Raw genomic sequence first — 21,395 nt, 5'->3', positions numbered from 1 at the left:
TAAATACATCCATAGTTAGGTTGATGTCAGCTGCCTTGCGTCGACCTAACTCTGTAGTGTAGACCAGACCTACGACAACGTCAGGAGAAGCATGTCCCACCCTTTGAGAGCATGAAATTAGATTTCTAATGGTATATAAACAAGTGGAAATGTATTCCATAATATTTGCATACCTTAACTTTCCCATAACCAGAGCCAAACATTTAAACTAGCTGCTTGTCTAAGATGAAATACACCCAGATAAACATAAAAAGAAAAGGAGTACTTGTGGCACCTTAGAGACTAACCAATTTATTTGAGCATAAGCTTTCGTGAGCTACAGCTCACTTCATCGGATGCATACTGTGGAAAGTGTAGAAGATCTTTTTATACACACAAAGCATGAAAAAATACCTCCCCCAACCCCACTCTCCTGCTGGTAATAGCTTATCTAAAGTGATCACTCTCCTTACAATGTGTATGATAATCAAGGTGGGCCATTTCCAGCACAAATCCAGGGTTTAAACAAGAACGTCGGGGGGGAGGGGGGGTGTAGGAAAAAACAAGGGGAAATAGGTTACCTTGCATAATAACTTAGCCACTCCCAGTCTCTATTCAAGCCTAAGTTAATTGTATCCAATTTGCAAATGAATTCCAATTCAACTGTTTCTCGCTGGAGTCTGGATTTGAAGTTTTTTTGTTGTAATATTGCAACTTTCATGTCTTTAATCGCGTGACCAGAGAGATTGAAGTGTTCTCCGACTGGTTTATGAATGTTATAATTCTTGATATCTGATTTGTGTCCATTTATTCTTTTACGTAGAGACTGTCCAGTTTGACAGATAAACATACTTACTCCGCTACTGGATGTAACAGGTATAGATCACCTGCAGTTTTCACCTGCAATACTTTATTTCCCCACCACAACAGCAAAATGAACTGAGCAGACTTGAAATCAGAACACATGGCTTCTGACACCACAGTTAACATTCAGTCAGCCAGAAGGATGTGCTCATACCAGTGAGCACACGATATGATAACCTGGTCTGGGAAGCGAGAATTTCAAGATCCCTCAAAGCCAACCCAAGCCTCCCTTTTTGGCAGCATAGCATGCCTGCTTCATGATACCTTTGTCTAAGTGCCCCTTGGTACAATTCAGTCAAAGTGCAAAGACACCACGGATTGTTAAAGTGTAGTTTTTATTAAATTATAAATTTTGTAACAAAAACAAGACAGATCAACAAAGACCTCAAAAACAAACTACAAGGACTAGACAGCAAAGCCAATGAAAACGCCATGAAGTGTGTACAGATAAGAATTTTCAACAAAAGTTAATAGCATTTTTACATTTCCACTGCATGAAGATAAAACGATTGCTTTGTCTAATAAAACACATCTTAACTCCAAACTCACATATATTTTCTCACATTAAATTAAGCATCCTGCTCATACCCAACATCTCGTCTGTTCCCACATTGCTTTAGTGTTCTTTTCATATATCAATCCATGCAGAAAGTAGTAAGACACTTAATGCAACAGTCAGATAATGAAGACAATCTGAATTGTACAGTGGATATACATTGGCCAAAAAGGGACTGAGTATCTCCATGGGGTAAAATGCTACAAAATAAACACAGAAGACATTTTCAAGAAAACTGGGTATTGCTAAGTAGCTTTCAAACCATTAACAAGTCACCCCAGTTTCTTACATTTAAAGAGTCTTCCAGCTGAGACATGTTGAGACTTTTAAGTTAACAGGCCAAATCTGTTTCTCCCCTTCCCCCCATCCCACTTCAAATACACTGCTAGGTTTGAGTGCAATGCCAGCATGGACAGAAAATTTACAGATACTGGACTGAGTTTTTAAAACACATGGCTCTAAATTTAAACTTCAGTTACCGTGCACTGTCCATCAGGTCTTCTAGATCTTACACTGGTGCTTACTATCCCACCCCCTGCCACTGGTCTCTCTATTACTGATTGGTTTGCATTCGCATTCAAGTGTCTTTGCTGGGCAGGGGACGTGTGTTGCTGAAGTTGAGCATACACATCCTCACTATCGCTGCTATCATCCGATTCGGTTTCCTCAACGGAGGTATCAGGGGCTGGCACCCTACCAGAAGACGATGACTCCTGGTCTTCCTCTCCCTCTCCCCTATGACTTCTTTCAGCCATGCTGTCTCCGTTTATTTGTAAGTGGGCAAAAGAGTTCTCTAAAGAAGTGCTTGCATCAGGTGATGGCGTTGCAGGACTCGTCAGCTGACCATCTAGTGAAGTTAGGGGTCTAGCAGAAACGGATGCTAGAGGCTGCGCAGCAGCAGCCCCCAGAACCGATGTATTGTCTGCACCATCAGCAGAGCTCTCTCTTCCTAGATTGACAGTGTTAGAATCACAGTCCAACCTAAGCCCGGCCACTCCCTTCTTTGGTATATCTATTATGTCCCGTTTTATTTTCCTGCGACGTCCATGCTCATTTCTCCTATACTGAACCATGTTTTCGAGATCTGCTACATACAAAAACCCAGCAATTAACATTTCAGTACTCTTTTTACCTTTGGAAAAGGCATCTTCCAGCTCCCTACTGGTACGTTCATCATATTGCCACCAACCATTTCTACCTTCATAGTACCAAGCATATTCCCCATTGCCCCTGCTCGCCACTTTGAGTTCCTCTGGTGATAGTAAGGTTGGCTTGTCAAGAAAGTCCTCAGGAATCTCCTGCCGACACAGTGCACATCGTTTTCCAAGCCAGGAAGCTCCCTTCACACACAGATAGCAGAAAACATGTTTACAAGGCAGACTCACTGGGTGGACACACGTTTGCAGACAGATAGCACATTCAGGGACTGTCAGGGAAGGTGTTGCATTGGAACAGGACTCATTTGTCTTCCTATTAGTGGGAAGCATGTTGATCGAGTGATCAATTTCACCACAGCCAGCCATCCTACAAGGAATCAGAAATAGATTTAAGTCAGGTTATAAGTATTAAGCCAAATCAGTACCTTAACTCACCTAAGACCATACCAATCACAGAATAAATGAAAGCTTTCCATGAAGTTAAACTTTTGGACAATCAGATATGAAACAAACTGAGCACTTTAAAATATTTAAGTTGTATAGGTGCATACCTTTAGGAAAGATTACGGCATTCTGTTCCGTACTTCAGTGACATTAACAAAAACAATGGCTTCCAAATACCAAGTTCAGCATCCCAACCTTGTTGTCTATTTCAGTTTTAGTATGCCAATTCAGACTAATTGGTATGCAGTTCCTTCTGCGCTCCCAGGCAGGGTGTTAGCTAATCAATAAGGAATTTTCTTTCATGCATACTCTGGTGCAATAGCTGCTTAAGTGCATCCAGTCAGTCAGCTGTTTGTATGCCTCCTCAAGAAATGAACAGCAGCTGTGAGACTGTAAATCTTGCTTTCGTGACAGAAAATCCTCAAGAAGTGCTATGCCTGTAGGCACCTACATGAAGCAAACATATAGGGCTTCTCTTAATAAGGCTATTGAGCATCAGCTCAGGAGTCTAGAAGATGGAAATGCCTATTCAGCAGCTTTCTCCCACCCCTCACCACACTCTATGGGATGCTCTCATGAGGGACTTTCCTTCCTTCCACTCATCTAATAGCCTTCAAGAGTCAGCTAGGCACCCAGGCAAAAGAAGTAACTTTGTGATGAATGGTGAGTGTTGTAGAGCAGTGGCGTTCAAGCTTTTCAGACTTCTGTACCCCTTTCAGGAGTTTAATTTGTCTTGCATAATCCCAAATTACACCGCACTTAAAAACTATTTGCTTACAAAAGACATAAAAATACAAACGTGTCAGAGCACACCATTACTGAAAAATTGCTCACTTTCTCATTTTTATCACACAATTATAAAATAAATCAATTGGAATATAAATATTGTACTTAAATTTCAACATATAGTATATAGAGCAGTATAAACAAGTCATTGTCTATATGAAATTTTACGTAGTACTGACTTTGCTAGTGCTTTTTATGTTGCCTAGTGTAAAACTAGGCAAATATCTAGATGAGTTGATGTACCCTCTAGAAGACCTCTGCTAGAGGCGGGCAAACTACGGCCCGCGGAACCATCCTGCCCGGCCCTTGAGCTCTCGGCCGGGAAGGCCCCTCCCCTGCTGTTCCCCTCCCCTGCAGCAGGCAGCATTCTGGGCGGCGGGGCTGCGCGCTCCTGCCAGGCAGAGCGACAGCATGACTAGCTCTGGCTGGGTGGCGCAGCTGCCAGAGATGCTGCTCTGATCGGCATGGTAAGGGGGTCGGGGGGTTGGATAAGGAGCGGGGGGTCCCGGGAGGCAGTCAGGGGACAGGGAGCGGTTGGATGGGGTGGAGGTTCTGGAGGACGGTGGGGGGGAAGGGGCGCAGTCAGGGGATGGGGGGGTAGGATGGGGGTGGGGTCCCAGTGGGCAGTTAGGGGCAGGGCATCCCAGGAGGGGGCAGTCAGGGGACAGGGCGCGGGGGGGAGGGTTAGATAGGAGGTGAGGTCCGGGGGGGGGGGGGGGGGGGGACAGTTAGGGGACAAGGAGCAGGGAAGGTTGGATAGGTCAGGGGTACTGAGGGGGGCTGAGAGGGGGCGGAGGCCAGGCTGTTTGGGGAGGCACAGCCTTCCCTACCTGGCCCTCCATACAGTTTTGCAACCCCAATGTAGCCCTCGGGCCAAAAAGTTTGTCCACCCCTGGCATGCCCCCATGGGTATGCGTACCTCTGGTTGAGAGCCAGTGTTGTAGAGTGCTCAGAGAGAACCTGCATCGTAACTCCTACCAGACATGGCTGTAACTAGCAGTGGCACGTGTGTTGGCAACCATATTAACTCTAGATTTAGGCTTGGCAACAGATACCCACTTGGGAAGGGAGGGCGGTACCTCAGGCAAGAAGCAGCTGGAATGGTATCTGTCAGTTTCTCCTTTGCCTCTCCAGCCTACCATCTTTGGTAGGTGTTCTCAAAGTAAAACTGTCCTTTAAAATATCTTCCCTCATCCAAACAAGGTATTAGCTGCCTCAGAGTTGATACTAGTCCTCTTTACCATATACAGCCTGCTGCCTACCAGACCTTCTCTCTCTTGGAGCAATATATCTTTTTCAGAACCAAACACCCCAACGATGTGAAAATTTCAGAAAGTTAATATTAAGGAATTTTCATGGGGGGAACCCAGTTTGAAAGCTGTGTGAGGTTAGAAGGGGAAAGAACTGTTTTGCCTAGGCTGTTAGGCATTATTTATCCCCTACAGAATTCAAAGGAAAAGGGGAACTCTAAGGACGCAAAGCAGGCTATATGACAATACAAATCTGAAGATCAAACCTCTCCTTCTAGATTTAGATAGGGTCCTTCATATAGCTCCCAGGACTCCAAAAGAGATACCTGAAGCAATATAATAATATTTGGTGAGAACACTAAGAAATGGATCTTTCCTGTTCATTCTGTTGTGGAATCCCAAGTGCTCTCTTTGGGAGAATCCTAATTCTACATAATCTTCCTCCTAATACAGCAAGATTGTTTATCTTGAGGAAATTTATCAAACTACCTGGGACTCGGCTCCTTCAGGAGCCAAAGAAACTCTTTTCTTCCCCAGAGGATGATGCAACCCCTGCAGAACCCATAGATATAGACAGGGATTTAAAAAGGATTAGGAATGTAGCAGCATCTCAGGCCTTTTATTTTAGTGCACTCCCTCCCTATCTGCTAGGTAACATAGTTGGGTGCTATTGTCTTAATTTTCTTCTGAATGACAGACACCAATCTATTCAAACCACTTCCTGATCATCAATTTATGTTTGCTAAAAGTGCTACAGCTTGAGCACTTAGCAGATCATATGGATAACTGTGCCCACCTATATTTCAGTTTCTTATCTGAGAATTTCCCCCTCCCTTAGACAAGATCAATAACGAAGAGGAAAGATTAATGGAATCTTTGTAATAGTGTCTGAATTAACATGCCAGAATGCAGAAATAGAATTACATCTGGCAATTGTCTTTCTGCACAGTAATATATGCCAAATTGAGTGATTCACCCTAGAAGGATCTGAGAAGATACTGTACCAGTTGTGTTTCAGATTTTCGTCCAATTGACTTGCTTTGTAGCTTTCTCAGACTTTTGAAGTTATGTTTTGGAATAGAATTTGTTTAGATTTAAGTTAGTGTTTGTGCTTGAGAGTTTATTATAGAGGGACACAAGCTACTGATTTCTCAGAATACCCACAGGATGTAATGGAGGTAGTATATCCCAGGGAAATAATTGAAAGAAAAACCTTTGTACTGATTACCATATGCCAACCGTTGAAGAGGAGAGCAGGAACAGCAGCTTCCATAATGGTGCATTACTATCCAGAGAGTTAGGTAAAGATTCTTATTTCCCTACTAGTTTTACAAGAGACTCCCTTCTGAATGCTCTTTTTAAAATTGTCATCTCTTTAGAGGAGTGGAGGTGGTTAAACACACTTTGTGTACAAATAATTTTCTATACAAGTTTCATGTCACACCTGATTAACACCTCAGAGAAAGGTGAGACATCCAAACACTAAGCACAAATGCAGCTGGTATTGGCAAATCACAAATTCTGGGTGCCACAAATTTCACTTACTGGTGACCTCTAATGACAGGAGATTCAAAGTTCCCACTATTTAGTAATAGCAATGCAAAGAGCATTAGCACTTAGAAACTCTGATCAATGGTTCAAATGAATTAAATTTATAACTAACAGTAAATCTACGTTACTTCCACTTTGCCACATGAAAGCATGTGGGGTGGAGTGGGGGGAAGCTAGATTTGCCTTCAGTCTTGGAATGCTGGCTCTCAGGAGAGAAACAGAGGCATTCCTAGTTTACACAGATATGCATAGTCTCTAGAAGAGACCGCCAAACTTATCAAATTCTGCATTTTGACTTCCGAGTGTGGAACTGGCTTATCCAAGACTTTTTGCTTATTCACTTGGCTTGAGCTAAGAGAGGAAGACAATTATTTGGAGGAGGAATGATTTCAGGTAGATAGGGCATGACGATCTGATCTCAAAATTCATATAAGCACTGTTATTCCATAACTTAGAGTGATGAAAAACTGTTTTTTTAAATTAACAAGGCTGAAGGTTTAATCCATTTCTCCAGAGGCCTAATCAGTTTCTCAGTTGTGTACATCCTATAACAGCTTAGGTCAACTGGAGTTGCATATGCACAAACGAGAGGGCAATTAGGCCCCAAAACATTTAAATTCAATAAAACCACCACCATCTAAACATGTACTTTTTAGAAGATCATTAATGTTTTTTCTTTAATAATCATAGTCTACGGGTTTACTTGATTAATCAGATCCAGTAGGACAAACAAAACACATTTGTTTTTAAAATTAGTACATTGCACTTCAAAAGGAGGAAAAAATATTTAGAGACCACAGTAGCAATGGTCAAGTTATGGTTCAGAAGCACTTTCATTCCAAGTTTATTTTCAGGTGCTCATATAAGTAAAGAATAGCTTACTCTGGGATGAAATTTCCCATGTTTGTTCTGCAATGGTGATTTTTTTTTATTTTGAATTTTGATCAACAGCTCTTTGGGGTCAATCTGTAGGACTGCCTTTATCCTGAATTGCTTAAGCTCTACTTTCACTTTTTTAAATGGCTGATAAACAGGAGGAATTATGTTTCTTACTATTGTTGCAGAAAGCAGCCTAAAATATACATAGCTTTATTTTTAAAAGCCGTGTTGGAAATGAACTATCTGAAACATTTAGCCAGCAATTCAGGTGTGAAAAGAATGCTCAAAGAACACTGGGCATTTGAACCACACAGTTAAACAATGCATGTTGAAATGCAAAAAACCACTTAAGGTGGACGCAACCCACACTTCTGCCAGACATCTGTCCCTGTTATCCCCTATTTTTATAGGAATGTATCATCATTAAATCATACATACATCCTAAGAATGTGTGAAATTGTATGTCTGGAAGTGTCCTCATTTGGCACTCAAAATTTGGAACAGGTGATGCAGGAGATCTAGATAAAAAGCCATAAGGCATTGTGGGTTCCTTCAAAGAGAGAAACTGAATTTGTCCCAGTGGATTTTTTTTTTAAAATAGTAAAGGCCAGATTTTAAACCTCAACTCAGTATCTCTTTAAATAATTGATAAATGCAATTCAATTAACATAATAAAACAATGATGTTGAGCTTACTTCTTTTTTAGTATGGTTCCTGCTGAAGCATGCCACAAGATTAAAACTGTCCTCTTCAAATGTATCCAATCAGGATATAGTGTACTCTTTCCCACTGTTGGCTCATTCTTTTGTGCTGCACAAGGGAACACTACTAGCGTTTCAACTTCTCTGCAAGTTGAGGAAAAGAAAACAACATTATTAGAGCAACACTGAACAGAGTTCCCTTTCATTTAGCAGTCTAATATCAAACAAAATACAGTGTTATGTTCTCATTATAGCAAACAGAAGAACACCACCCTCTTACCATTTTATGCAGGATATTTTCAACATCTAGAAATAGAGTTTTCAAACAGGTGGTCTTCTTGTTTTAAAATCCCCAATTTCTGCCTGCATTTTGTCATCTACTGTTGTGATATCAAAATTCAACAAACCTACCTCTCTTTCTAAGGTATTTATAAAGGCAATTACATTGGTATATAAGAACTAGGTATCTGCAGGTGAACAGTCATTCTTAAGACTGTTGCTTACTAGTGTACTGACAAGCAGTGGAGAAACAAGATCAACTATGTTCATACCCAACACTTCTCTCTCTACTTCCCAAGCCTTTTGATACGTTGTGTAATTCTAGGAAGTTGTATGCTCAATCACAAGTCCCTTCTTAAATTCAGGGAGTCTGGGAAGACAGAGGGGCTTTAACATTCATAAAACGTTTTGGGATTCATTCATAATAAATTGCATGTGTGCGTTTTATGAGAGAGGATGAGAAGGTAGTTCAGTTTCCATAACTATTTGGTCAAATGCCTCTTTCAAAGTGCCAAGAGTACCAGTTAACGCCAGTCATGATACACTTTGCGGTGTGTGATTTGTTCAGCAGAAACTAGACTGAGACTAATTCACATCACACAAGCCAAATAGCCATCAGATGGTAATAACTGTCTTACTAATGACAGAAGCTGGAACTGAAGCAGTAAGCTATAGGCAAATAGCTCTAAAGCAGGGATTCGCAGCCCCCATGAGGTCACAAAATGATACCAAGGTGTCAAGATCACACTGTCCCCAGACCCTAACTGGGATCAAGCAAGGTTCTACTATAAAGAAGGGAGATGAAATATGGAAATGGTTGGTAACCCTTACTAGTTCTGTAAAGCATTACTAGTCCTATGAGTAGTCTGTGTCTGTCACGGAGCTTACTGAAGTTACAGATTCTGTGACTTTCTGCGACCTCTGTGAGGGCCAGTGTGGTTGACCTCTGGGGCCAGCTGCTCAGGTGGCCTCCAGGACAGCCACACCAGCTGCTGCTCCAGCGACCCCAGTAGTGGTCCCATGGCGGCCAGCTGGAGCATCTGCGGTCCTGGGTAGTGGTCCCTGGTTGGCAGTCCGCAGCTCTGGTAAGCAGTCCGAAGCCAGCCATGGGTGTTCCCCTCCGCCAAGATTTAATCACAGGTATTTTTAGTATAAGTTATGGACAGGTCACGGGCTGTGAATTTTTGTTTAATGCCTGTGAGCTCTCCATGACTTTTACTAAAAATACCCCTGACTAAACCTACACCTATGAGTTATAAATTCCTCCTCTGCTGCAGCTTTTAAAGCACTATTAAATCACATTTATTTAACCAATTTGCGCTACACCTTTCAACTGCTGCATCATGTGTTACATTTGAGATTCATTTTAAAGCAAACGTGAGGAAGTGTCATATGCAATGTTTCCATTCACTCAAGAAAAGAGCTATTTCAGTGAAATTTTAGTGCACAGATCAGACTCATATGTATGCAACAGAGTAAAGTTAAAAAGTGATAGGTCTCAGAGAGCTGAATACTTAGCATATCTGTAGACCATACATCATTGATAACAGCAGACTGTAAATGTTAGATGACTTTCTAGTTAACATGTTTGAGTAATAAATCGCCATACTAAAGTTATTCTCTGGCTACAGCTGAGTATAGGACATTTTAGAAATTATTCCTAAGGAATACTGCCAAGATCAACAGGCCTTGACATTTGTCCTTACACTCTTTTAAAGACAAAGGTTGTTTTCAGTGTCTTTCTTGTCATCCCCCTCCTCCACCACCCATTAGCTTCCAAAAAGAAGAGCTGCAGCAGTGTTAAAACTCCAGCTCCTCCTTAAGCAGTCCACCACACAAGATATTGGGTTTAGTATGACCAAAGAAGCAGTTGTAACAAAGCTCAATACCCTGGGTGTGGTGTTTGATCTATCACCTTTCAGAAGCTGGCATTGAATTACTGCTGCTGCATCTCATTTAAAGAAACTTTTTGTCTAACCCTTTTCCGAATCCACAGTCAGAGGTAATACACATCATAACCCAAATTAGTTAACTGTGGAGTGGGGAGAAGGAAAATAAGTCAGGTCTTTCAATTCTGAATGAGTCCTTTTAAAAAGCAAGCAAGGTGCTACTATATGGGAGGGTAATTACACCTAAATATCCAGTCAGGGATATAACTATAATGTTAAGGTAAAAAGAAAAGGAGTACTTGTGGCACCTTAGAGACTAACCAATTTATTTGAGCATAAGTTTCGGTAAAGCAGCTTTTTAACTACTATGTACCTTTAAAGTGAATTAGTTCAGAAACCAACTTCAGGTAACCTCTACATTTCATTAAATTGTTATTTCTACATTAAGCAGGACTTGAAAACTTTACCTAGCCAAGATGAAAGATTCCTGTGCTGAAACATGCACCCTTCCCCAAACTGCCCCGCTACGAATTTCAGTATGTTTTCATGTAATAGCTCACTCTATGCACCTAATGTTCTCTTCCCCAACTGTACCACCCCCAGCTCTCCCATTACACACACAAAACCTCATTTCATTCACCTATCATCTCACACACAGGGGCTGAAACATTTATTCAACAGCTAACAGCCGAATTATTAAACCAGAAGAGCAGCTCTAATGGCCAGGAGCAACATCCAGGAGAGAGCCACATCCCACACCAGCTGCTGTGAAAGTGAAAGGTGCTGGGATTCCTACCAAGCTGATGTCCATGGAATCTACTCAGGGGTTCCATCTTTTGAAGTGTCTGGCTAGCAGGTGTCACCTGCATCCTTCAAAGCCCCTCTGGTTGTTGCAAGAGTGATGGTGGGGTTATCCCAACAAAACCATCATCCTCCTGCATCTGATTTTGGCACCCTCCTCTACTGCCTAGAGCTTTTCCCAATTTGAAACAGAAGGAAATTGATTATTCTTGTCAGTTTAACTGCTACCCACAAAGTACTCTATAACAGCAGTAGGAGTAGCAGCTGTGTTAGTCCCTAATCGCAAAAAGAAAAGGAGTACTTGTGCCACCTTAGAGATGAACAAATTTATTTGAGCATAAGCTTTTGTGAGCTACAGCTCACCTCATCGGATGCATTCAGTGGAAAATACAGTGGGGAGATTTATATACACAGAGAACATGACACAATGGGTATTACCATACACACTGTAACGAGAACGATCAGGTAAGGTAAGCTATTACCTGCAGGAGAGCGGGGGGGAGGAGGAGTGGGAACCTTTTGTAGTGATAATCAAGGTGAGCCATTTCTAGTGGGCCATTTCTAGCAGTTGACAAGCATGTCTGAGGAACAGTGCGGGGGGGGGGGGGGGAGTAAACATGGGGAAATAGTTTTACTTTGTGTAATGACCCATCCACTCCCAGTCTTTATTCAAGCCTACAGTTAATTGTATCCAGTTTGCAAATTAATTCCAATTCAGCAGTCTCTCGTTGGAGTCTGTTTTTGAAGTTTTTTTGTTGAAGAATTGCCACTTTTAGGTCTGTAATCGAGTAACCAATGAGACTGAAGTGTTCTCCAACACCATATTCTACAAGCCATTACCCTCTGATCCCACTGAGGGTTACCAAAAGAAACTACAGCATTTGCTCAAGAAACTCCCTGAAAAAGCACAAGAACGAATCCGCACAGACACACCCCTGGAAACCCGACCAGAGGTATTCTATCTGCTACCCAAGATCCATAAACCTGGAAATCCTGGACGCCCCATCATACCAGGCATTGGCACCCTGACAGCAGGATTGTCTGGCTATGTAGACTCCCTCCTCAGGCCCTATGCTACCAGCACTCCTAGCTATCTTCGAGACACCACTGACTTCCTGAGGAAACTACAATCCATCGGTGATCTTCCTGAAAACACCATCCTAGCCACTATGGAGGGAGAAGCCCTCTACACCAACATTCCACACAAAGATGGACTACAAGCCATCAGGAACAGTATCCCCGATAATGTCACGGCAAACTTGGTGGCTGAACTTTGTGACTTTGTCCTCACCCATAACTATTTCACATTTGGGAACAACGTATACCTTCAAATCAGCGGCACTGCTATGGGTACCCGCATGGCCCCACAGTATGCCAACATTTTTATGGCTGACTTAGAACAACGCTTCCTCAGCTCTCGTCCCCTAATGCCCCTACTCTACTTGCGCTACATTGATGACATCTTCATCATCTGGAACCATGGAAAAGAAGCCCTTGAGGAATTCCACCATGATTTCAGCAATTTCCATCTTACCATCAACCTCAGCCTGGACCAGTCCACACAAGAGCTCCACTTCCTGGACACCATCGCTTATTAGCACCGTAGTCACATAAATACCACCCTATACCAGAAACCTACTGACTGCTATGCCTACCTACATGCCTCCAGCTTTCATCCACACCACACCACACGATCCACTGTCTACAGCCAAGCACTACGATACAACCACATCTGCTCCAACCCCTCAGACAGAGACAAAACCTACAAGATCTCTATCAAGCATTCTTACAACTACTGTACCCACCTACTGAAGTGAAGAACCAGATTGACAGAGCCAGAAGAGTACCCAGAAGTTACCTACTACAGGACAGGCCCAACAAAGAAAATAACAGAATGCCACTAGCCATCACCTTCAGCCCCCAACTAAAACCTCTCCAACGCATCATCAGGGATCTACAACCTATCCTGAAGGATGACCCATCACTCTCACAGATCTTGGGAGACAGGCCAGTCCTTGCTTACAGACAACCCCCCAACCTGAAGCAAATACTCACCAGCAGCCACACAACAGAACCACTAACCCAGGAACCTATCCTTGCAACAAAGCCCGTTGCCAACTGTGTCCACATATCTACTCAGGGGACACCATCATAGGGCCTAATCACATCAGCCACGCTATCAGAGGCTCGTTCACCTGCACATCTACCAATGTGATATATGCCATCATGTGCCAGCAATGCCCCTCTGCCATGTACATTGGCCAAACTGGACAGTCTCTATGTAAAAGAATAAATGGACACAAATCAGATGTCAAGAATTATAACATTCAAAAACCAGTCGGAGAACACTTCAATCTCGTTGGTTACTCGATTACGGACCTAAAAGTGGCAATTAACAAAGGCTTGAATAAAAACTGGGAGTGGATGGGTCATTACACAAAGTAAAACTATTTCCCCATGTTTATTCCCCCCTGGAACTGTTCCTCAGACATGCTTTTCAACTGCTGGAAATGGCCCACCTTGATTATAACTACAAAAGGTTCCCCCCACCCCCCGCTCTCCTGCTGGTAATAGCTCACCTTACCTGATCGCTCTCCTTACAGTGTGTGTGTATATACACATCTTCCCACTATATTTTCCACTGAATGCATCCGATGAAGTAAGCTGTAGCTCACGAAAGCTTATGCTCAAATAAATTTGTTAGTCTCTAAGGTGCCACAAGTACTCCTTTTCTCATAACAGCAGGGAAGACTGCGAAGGTTCTGGTCAGTTTTTGCTTGGATGCTGCTTTGGAGAGCTGAACAGCAATAGAGGAACTAAAAATCTGCAGATTTAGGAAGACAGAGCTCTTTCAGTTTCTACTTTGTTCGTATTTGGAAGGTGATCTTCACAGTCACAAGGCCTAAAAACTTATTTCCAGATAGAAGCTTAGATTCTGCAAAAGCAGATAGCAGGAAAGCTTCCTGCTTGCCAAAGGCTAGTGGATTTTTAAAGCCTTGTATTAAACAGTACTGCCAACCCTGCAAGTACTGTACCACTGCACAGAGTGCTCTGAAATAATGAATGCAATTAAGGCATTAATTCATTAAATTAAGATTTACCCTATATGCTTAAAAAGATGTGAAATTCTCATTCAGTAACTTGTCAATAAATGTAATTTAAGATATATAAAAACTTTTCTTCTGTAAATACAGCTGGCTCTACCAAAATCCAATTTTAGAATTTTTCATTAGGCTCCCTGACTCAAAAGAAGTCAAACAAAGCTCTGTCTGACTAGTGCCTCTGCTTAATACTCATGAAGGAGTTATAAAAATTGCAGATTTTTTTTTAAGATACTTCAACTTAAAAAATGAAAATTATACTTTCGTCCGAAAGTTTGTTACCTGCCATTGTTACAATTAACACGATATTACTATAACTGAAATTAGTTTGTCTTCTTTGCATTTGACAGCGCACTGTCTCCCCCATATAACCAGTCACTTTCCCATGTTTCCGTAAACTCTTTCGCAAAGCAGCGGGAAAGATTTAAAAAATATATATAGTGATGTGATTAGATTTCAAGTTGATAGAGTCCTTTTATGCCTTCCATGTTAGGAAAGATATGTTACAGAAGTTTCAATTTCATAGAATCACAGGAACATAGAGCTGGAAGGGTCCTCAAGAAGTCATCAAGTCTAGCCCCTGTACTCAGGCAGGACCAAAGTAAACCTGGACCACCCTGACAGGCATCTGTCTAATCTGTTTGTGAAAACCTCCAATAATGAGGATTCCACAACCTCCCTTGGAATCCTATTCCAGATCTTAACTGCCCTTATAGGTAGAAAGTTTTTCCTAATATCTAATCTAATTTTGCCTTGTTGCAGATTAAGCCCATTACTTCTTGTCCTACCTTCAGTGGACATGAAGAACAATTGATCACAATCCTTTTTAGAACAGCCCTTAACATAGTTGAAGATTATTTCTAATAAAGGATAAACTGCCAAATTTAATAGTCCTACTATGACTTACTTCTAAAGTATCTAAACTTTGATTCACCAGTCATAACCAAACAATGTAATATCCATTAACTGCAACAGGAATTTTGCCACTGATGTCTGTGGAAGCAGGTTTGGGCCCCAAATTAACACTGCTGTGTAGAGACAGGTGCTGGATACAGCAGCACCTTTATAACTTTGACTAAGATGCACAGCAGAGAAAGAGTATGATTCTGTTAAGTTGGCTTTCTACCACCAATTCTAGAAGTCAATTGTTCCTGTACGCTTTGAAAATTCTGCAGTTCCATCTTGGTAACTGACAGTTCAATTACAGCTAAATTGATGCTACATACTTTGAAGATGCAAGTTAAACCATATTTCATCAATTGATTTACACATTAGTAAAAAGAGGGCACAATTTCCTTCCTTCTTTTAGCACAGATTCTGCACCATATCAATAGAGTCAAAGTATTATTTTTAATTTCTTATAAAGACTACTGTAATTGTTAGCAATTTAGTTCTGTCCAATGGATTGTAGAGTAAATTGCTGCAAATTTATCAGTAAATAAAAGTCAGATTTACTCTCATTTTGACCAAATCAAGATTCAGATTTTACTGTTAATTCAATACTATCTGACAAAAGCTTCATTCTGATAATCCATTTTAAAGAGCAGTTCCAAAGACCAGTTTTAAACTAACTGTCAACACTTGATTGCTGCCTCTGTGCTTTTGTTTTCAAATTTGTATTTGACTGCAATATTTCTTTTAAGATATCAAATATGAGAAACACAAAAATATATTCTGTACCTTATTCCTCCTAACGATTACTAAATATTCTGAAATTTGTTTTAGCAGACAAACAACTAAAACTACAACATTTACAGTCTGCAAAATAGGAAGATTACCATGAGATTCAGTCAAAGAGTAAACATTTTATCCTTTTTATTGTAAACTGGAACACTTTCAATTTTTTAGATCATGTCAATATAGGTTACTATCTGTTGCTCTTAGATAGAAATTATATTTACCAGATATTCCTAATAGTCTATTAGTTTCAGTAGAGAAGCTGTGTCATCTGTTCATTGTACCAAAAACTGGGCCACAGATCTATTTTCATCTTCCATTTAAACATGCTAAAAATGATGCAAGGAAATCCCAGGGCTCAAACTGTTAGTTACCAAAAAAAGCATTTTCACTAAAAGTTTTTGGGTGCCTCCTTTTTAGACCTCCTAAAGTACCTTCATCATTTTGATATCATTTCCTGGCTCAATTTTTTATTACAATAATGAAAGTTACAAGCTGCAGAGATGACATTTTGAAAAGAGGATATACAAAATACTGCACAGCATTATTTAAAAAAGATATTAAAAATTAATACTGCACACTTATGCAGTTCCTTTGCTTTGAGGAGCAGCCGTGCCCATGCCCCCCGGAACATTCCTCTGTGCCTCCATATGGGGGCATGCCCCACAGTTTGGGGACCTCTGGTCTAAAGTTTTGAAACTTAAATATATTTTAATATTTGCAAAAAGAAAAGGAGTACTTGTGGCACCTTAGAGACTAACCAGTTTATTTGAGCATGAGCTGTAGCTCACGAAAGCTCATGCTCAAATAAACTGGTTAGTCTCTAAGGTGCCACAAGTACTCCTTTTCTTTTTGCGAATACAGACTAACATGGCTGTTACTCTGAAACCTTTAATATTTGCAAGTCAATTCTGCCTCCACTAACTGTTCAAAATACCCAACCACAGAAGAAACTGTGGAAAACACTACAAATACCTAAAACAAAGCAAAACAATCCTGTGTGAAGTCATCAAAAGAAATACGAATGCAAGATTTGGCTGACAGATTTCAGAGTAGCAGCCGTGTTAGTCTGTATTCGCAAAAAGAAAAGGAGTACTTGTGGCACCTTAGAGACTAACCAATTTATTTGAGCATGAGCTTTCGTGAGCTACAGCTCACTTCATCAGATGCATACCGTGGAAACTGCAGCAGACTTTATATATACACAGAGAATATGAAACAATACCTCCTCCCACCCCACTGTCCTGCTGGTAATAGCTTATCTAAAGTGATCATCAGGTGGGCCATTTCCAGCACAAATCCAGGTTTTCTCACCCTCCACCCCCCCACACAAATTCACTCTCCTGCTGGTGCTAGCCCATCCAAAGTGACAACTCTTTACATAATCAAGTCGGGCTATTTCCTGCACAAATCCAGGCTAACACGGCTGTTACTCTGAAACCAATTTATTTGAGCATAAGCTTTCGTCAGATGAGCAGCTATTTCTCAAATGCCTGGATATTACTTATATCTAAGCTTTGAAGTAATAGATTTTTATCAGTAAATAATGGTCAACATCATTTTCACCATACACATAAACCCATAAAAATATTTCCATCAACCACAACTGAAATTTACAGAGACAAAATAAGAAAAATGCTGCTGGAGAACTTATTAGAGCTTGATTTGAGGACATTTAGGTTTTATGTTCTGACGTGACAGGATGTTGACAATTTGTGTTTTCAGAGTTATAAAAATTTAACTTCTTGAATTTCAATGTCTACTGTCATCAAACAATTGTCTGAACCTGTCTGAGCACCTATAATTTCCCACAACCATGAAAATTTAAATTAATTTTAAAAAATGCAGAAAAATAGACCTGGGTATTATTCCTGCAAATCATTAAAAAAAAAAAAAATTCTTCTAAGCCTAGTTACATCACACCCCACCCTGGGCTTCCCACCTGTCAGGAGGAGACACAGGTCCCTTCCCCAGAGGGTTTTCACAGCGAGTGGATGAATTATAAATCTACTGCGAGTTTGGTGGTGTAAGGTTTGTTTGTTTGTTTTTTAAATAAAATGTTGAGCGGGGTGAAGTTTCCCCGATCCGCTGCCCCCCCACCCGCACCCCCGGCTGGTCCGGGCCGTGGGCTGAGCTCGGAAGGGGGTGAGGGGGATAAATTAGCACAGTCCCGGCGGGGGGGGGGGGGGCGCGCTGGGACACCGGCGTCACGTGACCGAGGGGTTACGCAGTTGCCAAACAACGCAGCCCGATTCCCCCGGGTGGGTGGTTGCCAGGGGCTCTGCCCGCCCCGCTCCTCCTCGGCAAAGCGGAGGGGGCCCCGCGCCGGGACCTGCCGCGACTGAGGGGCGGGCGCGCTCCTGCTTCTCCATAGGCAGCGACCACCCACCCCGCCCCGGGGGCTCTGTGGCGCTTTGTCCAGGGCCGCGCACGGCGGCCCCGGCCTCCGCTCCAGCCCCCGGGGCGGGGAGGCCCCGGCGGGAGCCGCTGTGAGGAGCCCGCGGGGTGGGGGTGGTGAGCGGAACCCCACGCCCCTCCCCCCGCGGGCGCGCGCAGGTCCCCGGCTCCCGAGCGGCGGGATCTAGAACGCGGCGGCGGCACGGACTCACCCGCGGGCCCGGCTCGCGCTGCTCCGTCCCTTCACCGCTGAGCGAGCAAACAGCCGCCCGAGCCGCCGTCAGCTGCCCCCGACGCTTCCAGCCGCCGAGAGAGCGAGACGCGACAACGTCAGCGCGCAGAGGGGAGGGGGAACGCGCCGTGGCGAAGGGGAAGAGGGAGCGCTGAGGGACACTCTCCCAGGGTGGAAGCCTGAGAGGGGGTGTCGACAAACCAGACCCTGATTGGCGCGCGGCCAAGTAGCCCCTCCCCCCGCGGTGTTTTTCTGGGGAGACCCCCCCCCGCCCGCCCACAATACTCACAGCTTCCTTCCTACTGCTGCGCGTGTCCGCCGCGCGCTCCCTCTTCCTGCTTCGGCCCTGGCGGGTGGCGCGCGCGGCCCGTGCCTGACCTGGTGCCCCGCAGCCCGGACCCGGCTCCCCCGCGCGGCCTGCGGCGACCCCACAGCACCTCGCCCAGCCGCCCTAGCGCGCCCGCGCTGCCCTTCAGCTCCGGGAGTCTGACCTCTTGCGCGGCGCAGGCTGTGACCCGCCAGCCCTGCCGGGAGCCCCAGCGCCCGGGTCTGGCCAAAGCCAGTCTTCCAGCTGGGCAGCCAGCCTGGGTCTGCAGACAGCAAGAGGTGGAGGCGCTCGTAGTTCGCTTCAATGGGGACTCGCCTTCAGTGGTATTTTGTACCCAATGTTGCACGTGTCCGGCTTGAGCTCCCGGCCCGCCCCTGGTTCTTGTCACGCTTCCTGCCGCTGGATTAGCGAGGCCCTGTGGACCCGGTATTTTCTCCTTGTTCGCTGTGGTCTTTTGGATCGGCTAAGCCCTTTAGGTCTCTCGCTGTAAGGCATTTTCTCCAGCCCTTGACTCGTTTTGGTGCCTCTTCTCTGCACCTCTCCAGTTTTTCAGCATCCTTTTAAAAGCGTGGGCACCAGAATTGTACACTGCGTTCCAGTGTCGGCCTCCCTAGTGCTAGGTACAGGGGTAAAATCACCTCGCCTACTCGCTCCTCTCCTCTTTATACACACCAGAATTTGTTAATGCTGTAGGTGCCGCCACAGTATAAATGTTGTTTTTCAGAGGAACAGCCGTGTTAGTCTGTATTCGCAAAAAGAAAAGGAGTACTAGTGGCACCTTAGAGACTAACCAATTTATTATATGTTATATTATAATCATTAACAATTATGCTGCATAATGAAAATCAGCAGCGCTATAAATTACATGGGCTGAGTCCCGATGTGCATCCTAGTACTCAATTTTATTCTGAGTTTCACAGTATTTGATGGCTTTCATAAAGCTGCAGCTCCTGGACTGAAGAGATTATGTGATAACCTCAGTTTTTATTAAAAAGAGATAAATTTCTAGCCATTAAGGTTGCAGAGAAGAGCTTCAAAACACAACCTGGGAGCACTATAATGGCCCCACAACCAAATAAAAAGTACCCATTTGTATTATTTTTTTTTTAAAAAATCTCATTATTTTTAAACCACAGTCAGGATTAGTGGAGCACATGATTTCTGAGGTTGTACAAATCATAACCCTACCGAACTGGCAAGCACGTGTGTGTGTTTGTTCTACTTGTCTCTGCAGGATGGGCTCAGGAGCACCCTACCATGAGTAATACCATACTGCCCTGCAGTGATGACTACAAATGGAACTTGCCTTTAGCTTAAGTACCATTTTTGCAGCAGAAGGGAATAAGTTCTGTTCCCATTGACTTTTTGAAATTCTCAGCAGCTTTGGCATGTATAAGGCAGCCCCAGCTCCCATGGGAGATTTCCTAGGTAGCAACTGATTTTTTTTATGCTGAAATTGTGATTCCAGACCAGACCAGGGATCCAAACAACTAAAATTTTGAGAAATTCTGTTCTGAATCTGAACTTCTCAGCCACCATACTTAGTCTTTAGTATGATTTGTCCCCACATCTGAACAACTCTCTGCTTGGGAGAGGTTCAGATCCACACTTTGAATTTTTAGCCCACTTCTGTTTGTGGCTCTAAAGCCTTGCCTGCACTGGAGAAATTTATCAAAATAATTCCCATCAGGTCTGACTCTAGCTTAGCTGAACTAGTGAATATGGTGGGAGCCAATGTATGCAAGACTCCAGCATCTTGAACCTCTTTTTTTTTTACCAGTCTATTTTTTCAACAGATTTAACTAAATTTGTGGCCAAAAACTTCCAGCCACCGATGCCCTTTTGTAGACTGTGTAGACCAGCTTTAACACCACATCACCTGAACCAAAAGTTAGAAGCAATGAGAATTTGGGGATTAGTTTTTCCAGTGTAGACATGGAACCTTTCAACCCAAATGTCCCCACCTTACAAACTCTATGCATACAGTACCATTGAAGCACTACCATCTTTGGAGTGGAGGGTGACAGCCATTTAGTGAGTGTGGAGAAATTAATGCAAAGGTCAGCCACGCTTTCTTTAAATGGGTGTAAAATTCAGTTGATCCTGTTAACACCAATGAGACAATAAAAATGTAGGATGCTGTGTTTAGTTCCTGTTGTCAAATAGGACCGAGAAGTCTATTGTACAAACATCCTCTCTGCAACAAAAGGCTGGTAAAAGTTGAACCAGTGAAAGGAAGTGTAACTTCACACAGCATATAGTCTGCAGTAGGTCATGAATCATTTGCCCTTCACTTAAGAAATCTTGGCAAAACTAAAAGCTTAAGTAATGTAACTAAGAATATTTGGATTACACTTCAGAATCTGCAGTCGGAGCTTGATAGACCACAAATCTTTTGGGCAACACTGTAATGAAGATAACACCCAGTTTACACCAGAAAATGGGGGCACTGGGAGAAAATCAATATCGTCTCTTTCATCAAAAAAGATAACTGAAGGATATTAAAGAGTTTGAAACAAAAATT

The 21,395-nt window shown here is 42.9% G+C and overlaps 1 protein-coding gene across 2 annotated transcripts; it reads right to left on the bottom strand.

Moving 5' to 3' along the window:
• Positions 1-1,159: 1,159 nt before the first annotated feature.
• Positions 1,160-18,950, bottom strand: RNF146 (ring finger protein 146). 2 transcript variants are annotated; one of them, XM_048844607.2, is made up of 3 exons: positions 18,833-18,950; positions 8,162-8,311; positions 1,160-2,923 (listed from the first exon to the last, which is right to left on the bottom strand). In XM_048844607.2, exon 3 carries the CDS (start codon positions 2,920-2,922, stop codon positions 1,864-1,866), a length of 1,059 nt encoding a protein of 352 aa, XP_048700564.1. In that variant the 5' UTR covers position 2,923; positions 8,162-8,311; positions 18,833-18,950; the 3' UTR covers positions 1,160-1,863. The 2 variants fall into 2 exon arrangements, with proteins under 2 accessions (XP_048700564.1, XP_048700563.1); XM_048844606.2 differs by lacking the exon at positions 18,833-18,950 and adding an exon at positions 18,524-18,675.
• Positions 18,951-21,395: the final 2,445 nt, after the last annotated feature.

Source organism: Caretta caretta, chromosome 3 (assembly GCF_965140235.1).
Source record: "Caretta caretta isolate rCarCar2 chromosome 3, rCarCar1.hap1, whole genome shotgun sequence".
NCBI classification, from domain to species: Eukaryota; Metazoa; Chordata; order Testudines; family Cheloniidae; genus Caretta; species Caretta caretta.
The sequence above is the reverse complement of the archived record's forward strand: the minus strand, read 5'-3'. Positions and strand labels throughout refer to the sequence as shown.

Bases quoted from the DNA above. Each gene is read 5' to 3' on its own strand.
- RNF146 (XM_048844607.2), bottom strand. From the start codon at position 2,922: ATGGCTGGCTGTGGTGAAATTGATCACTCGATCAACATGCTTCCCACT.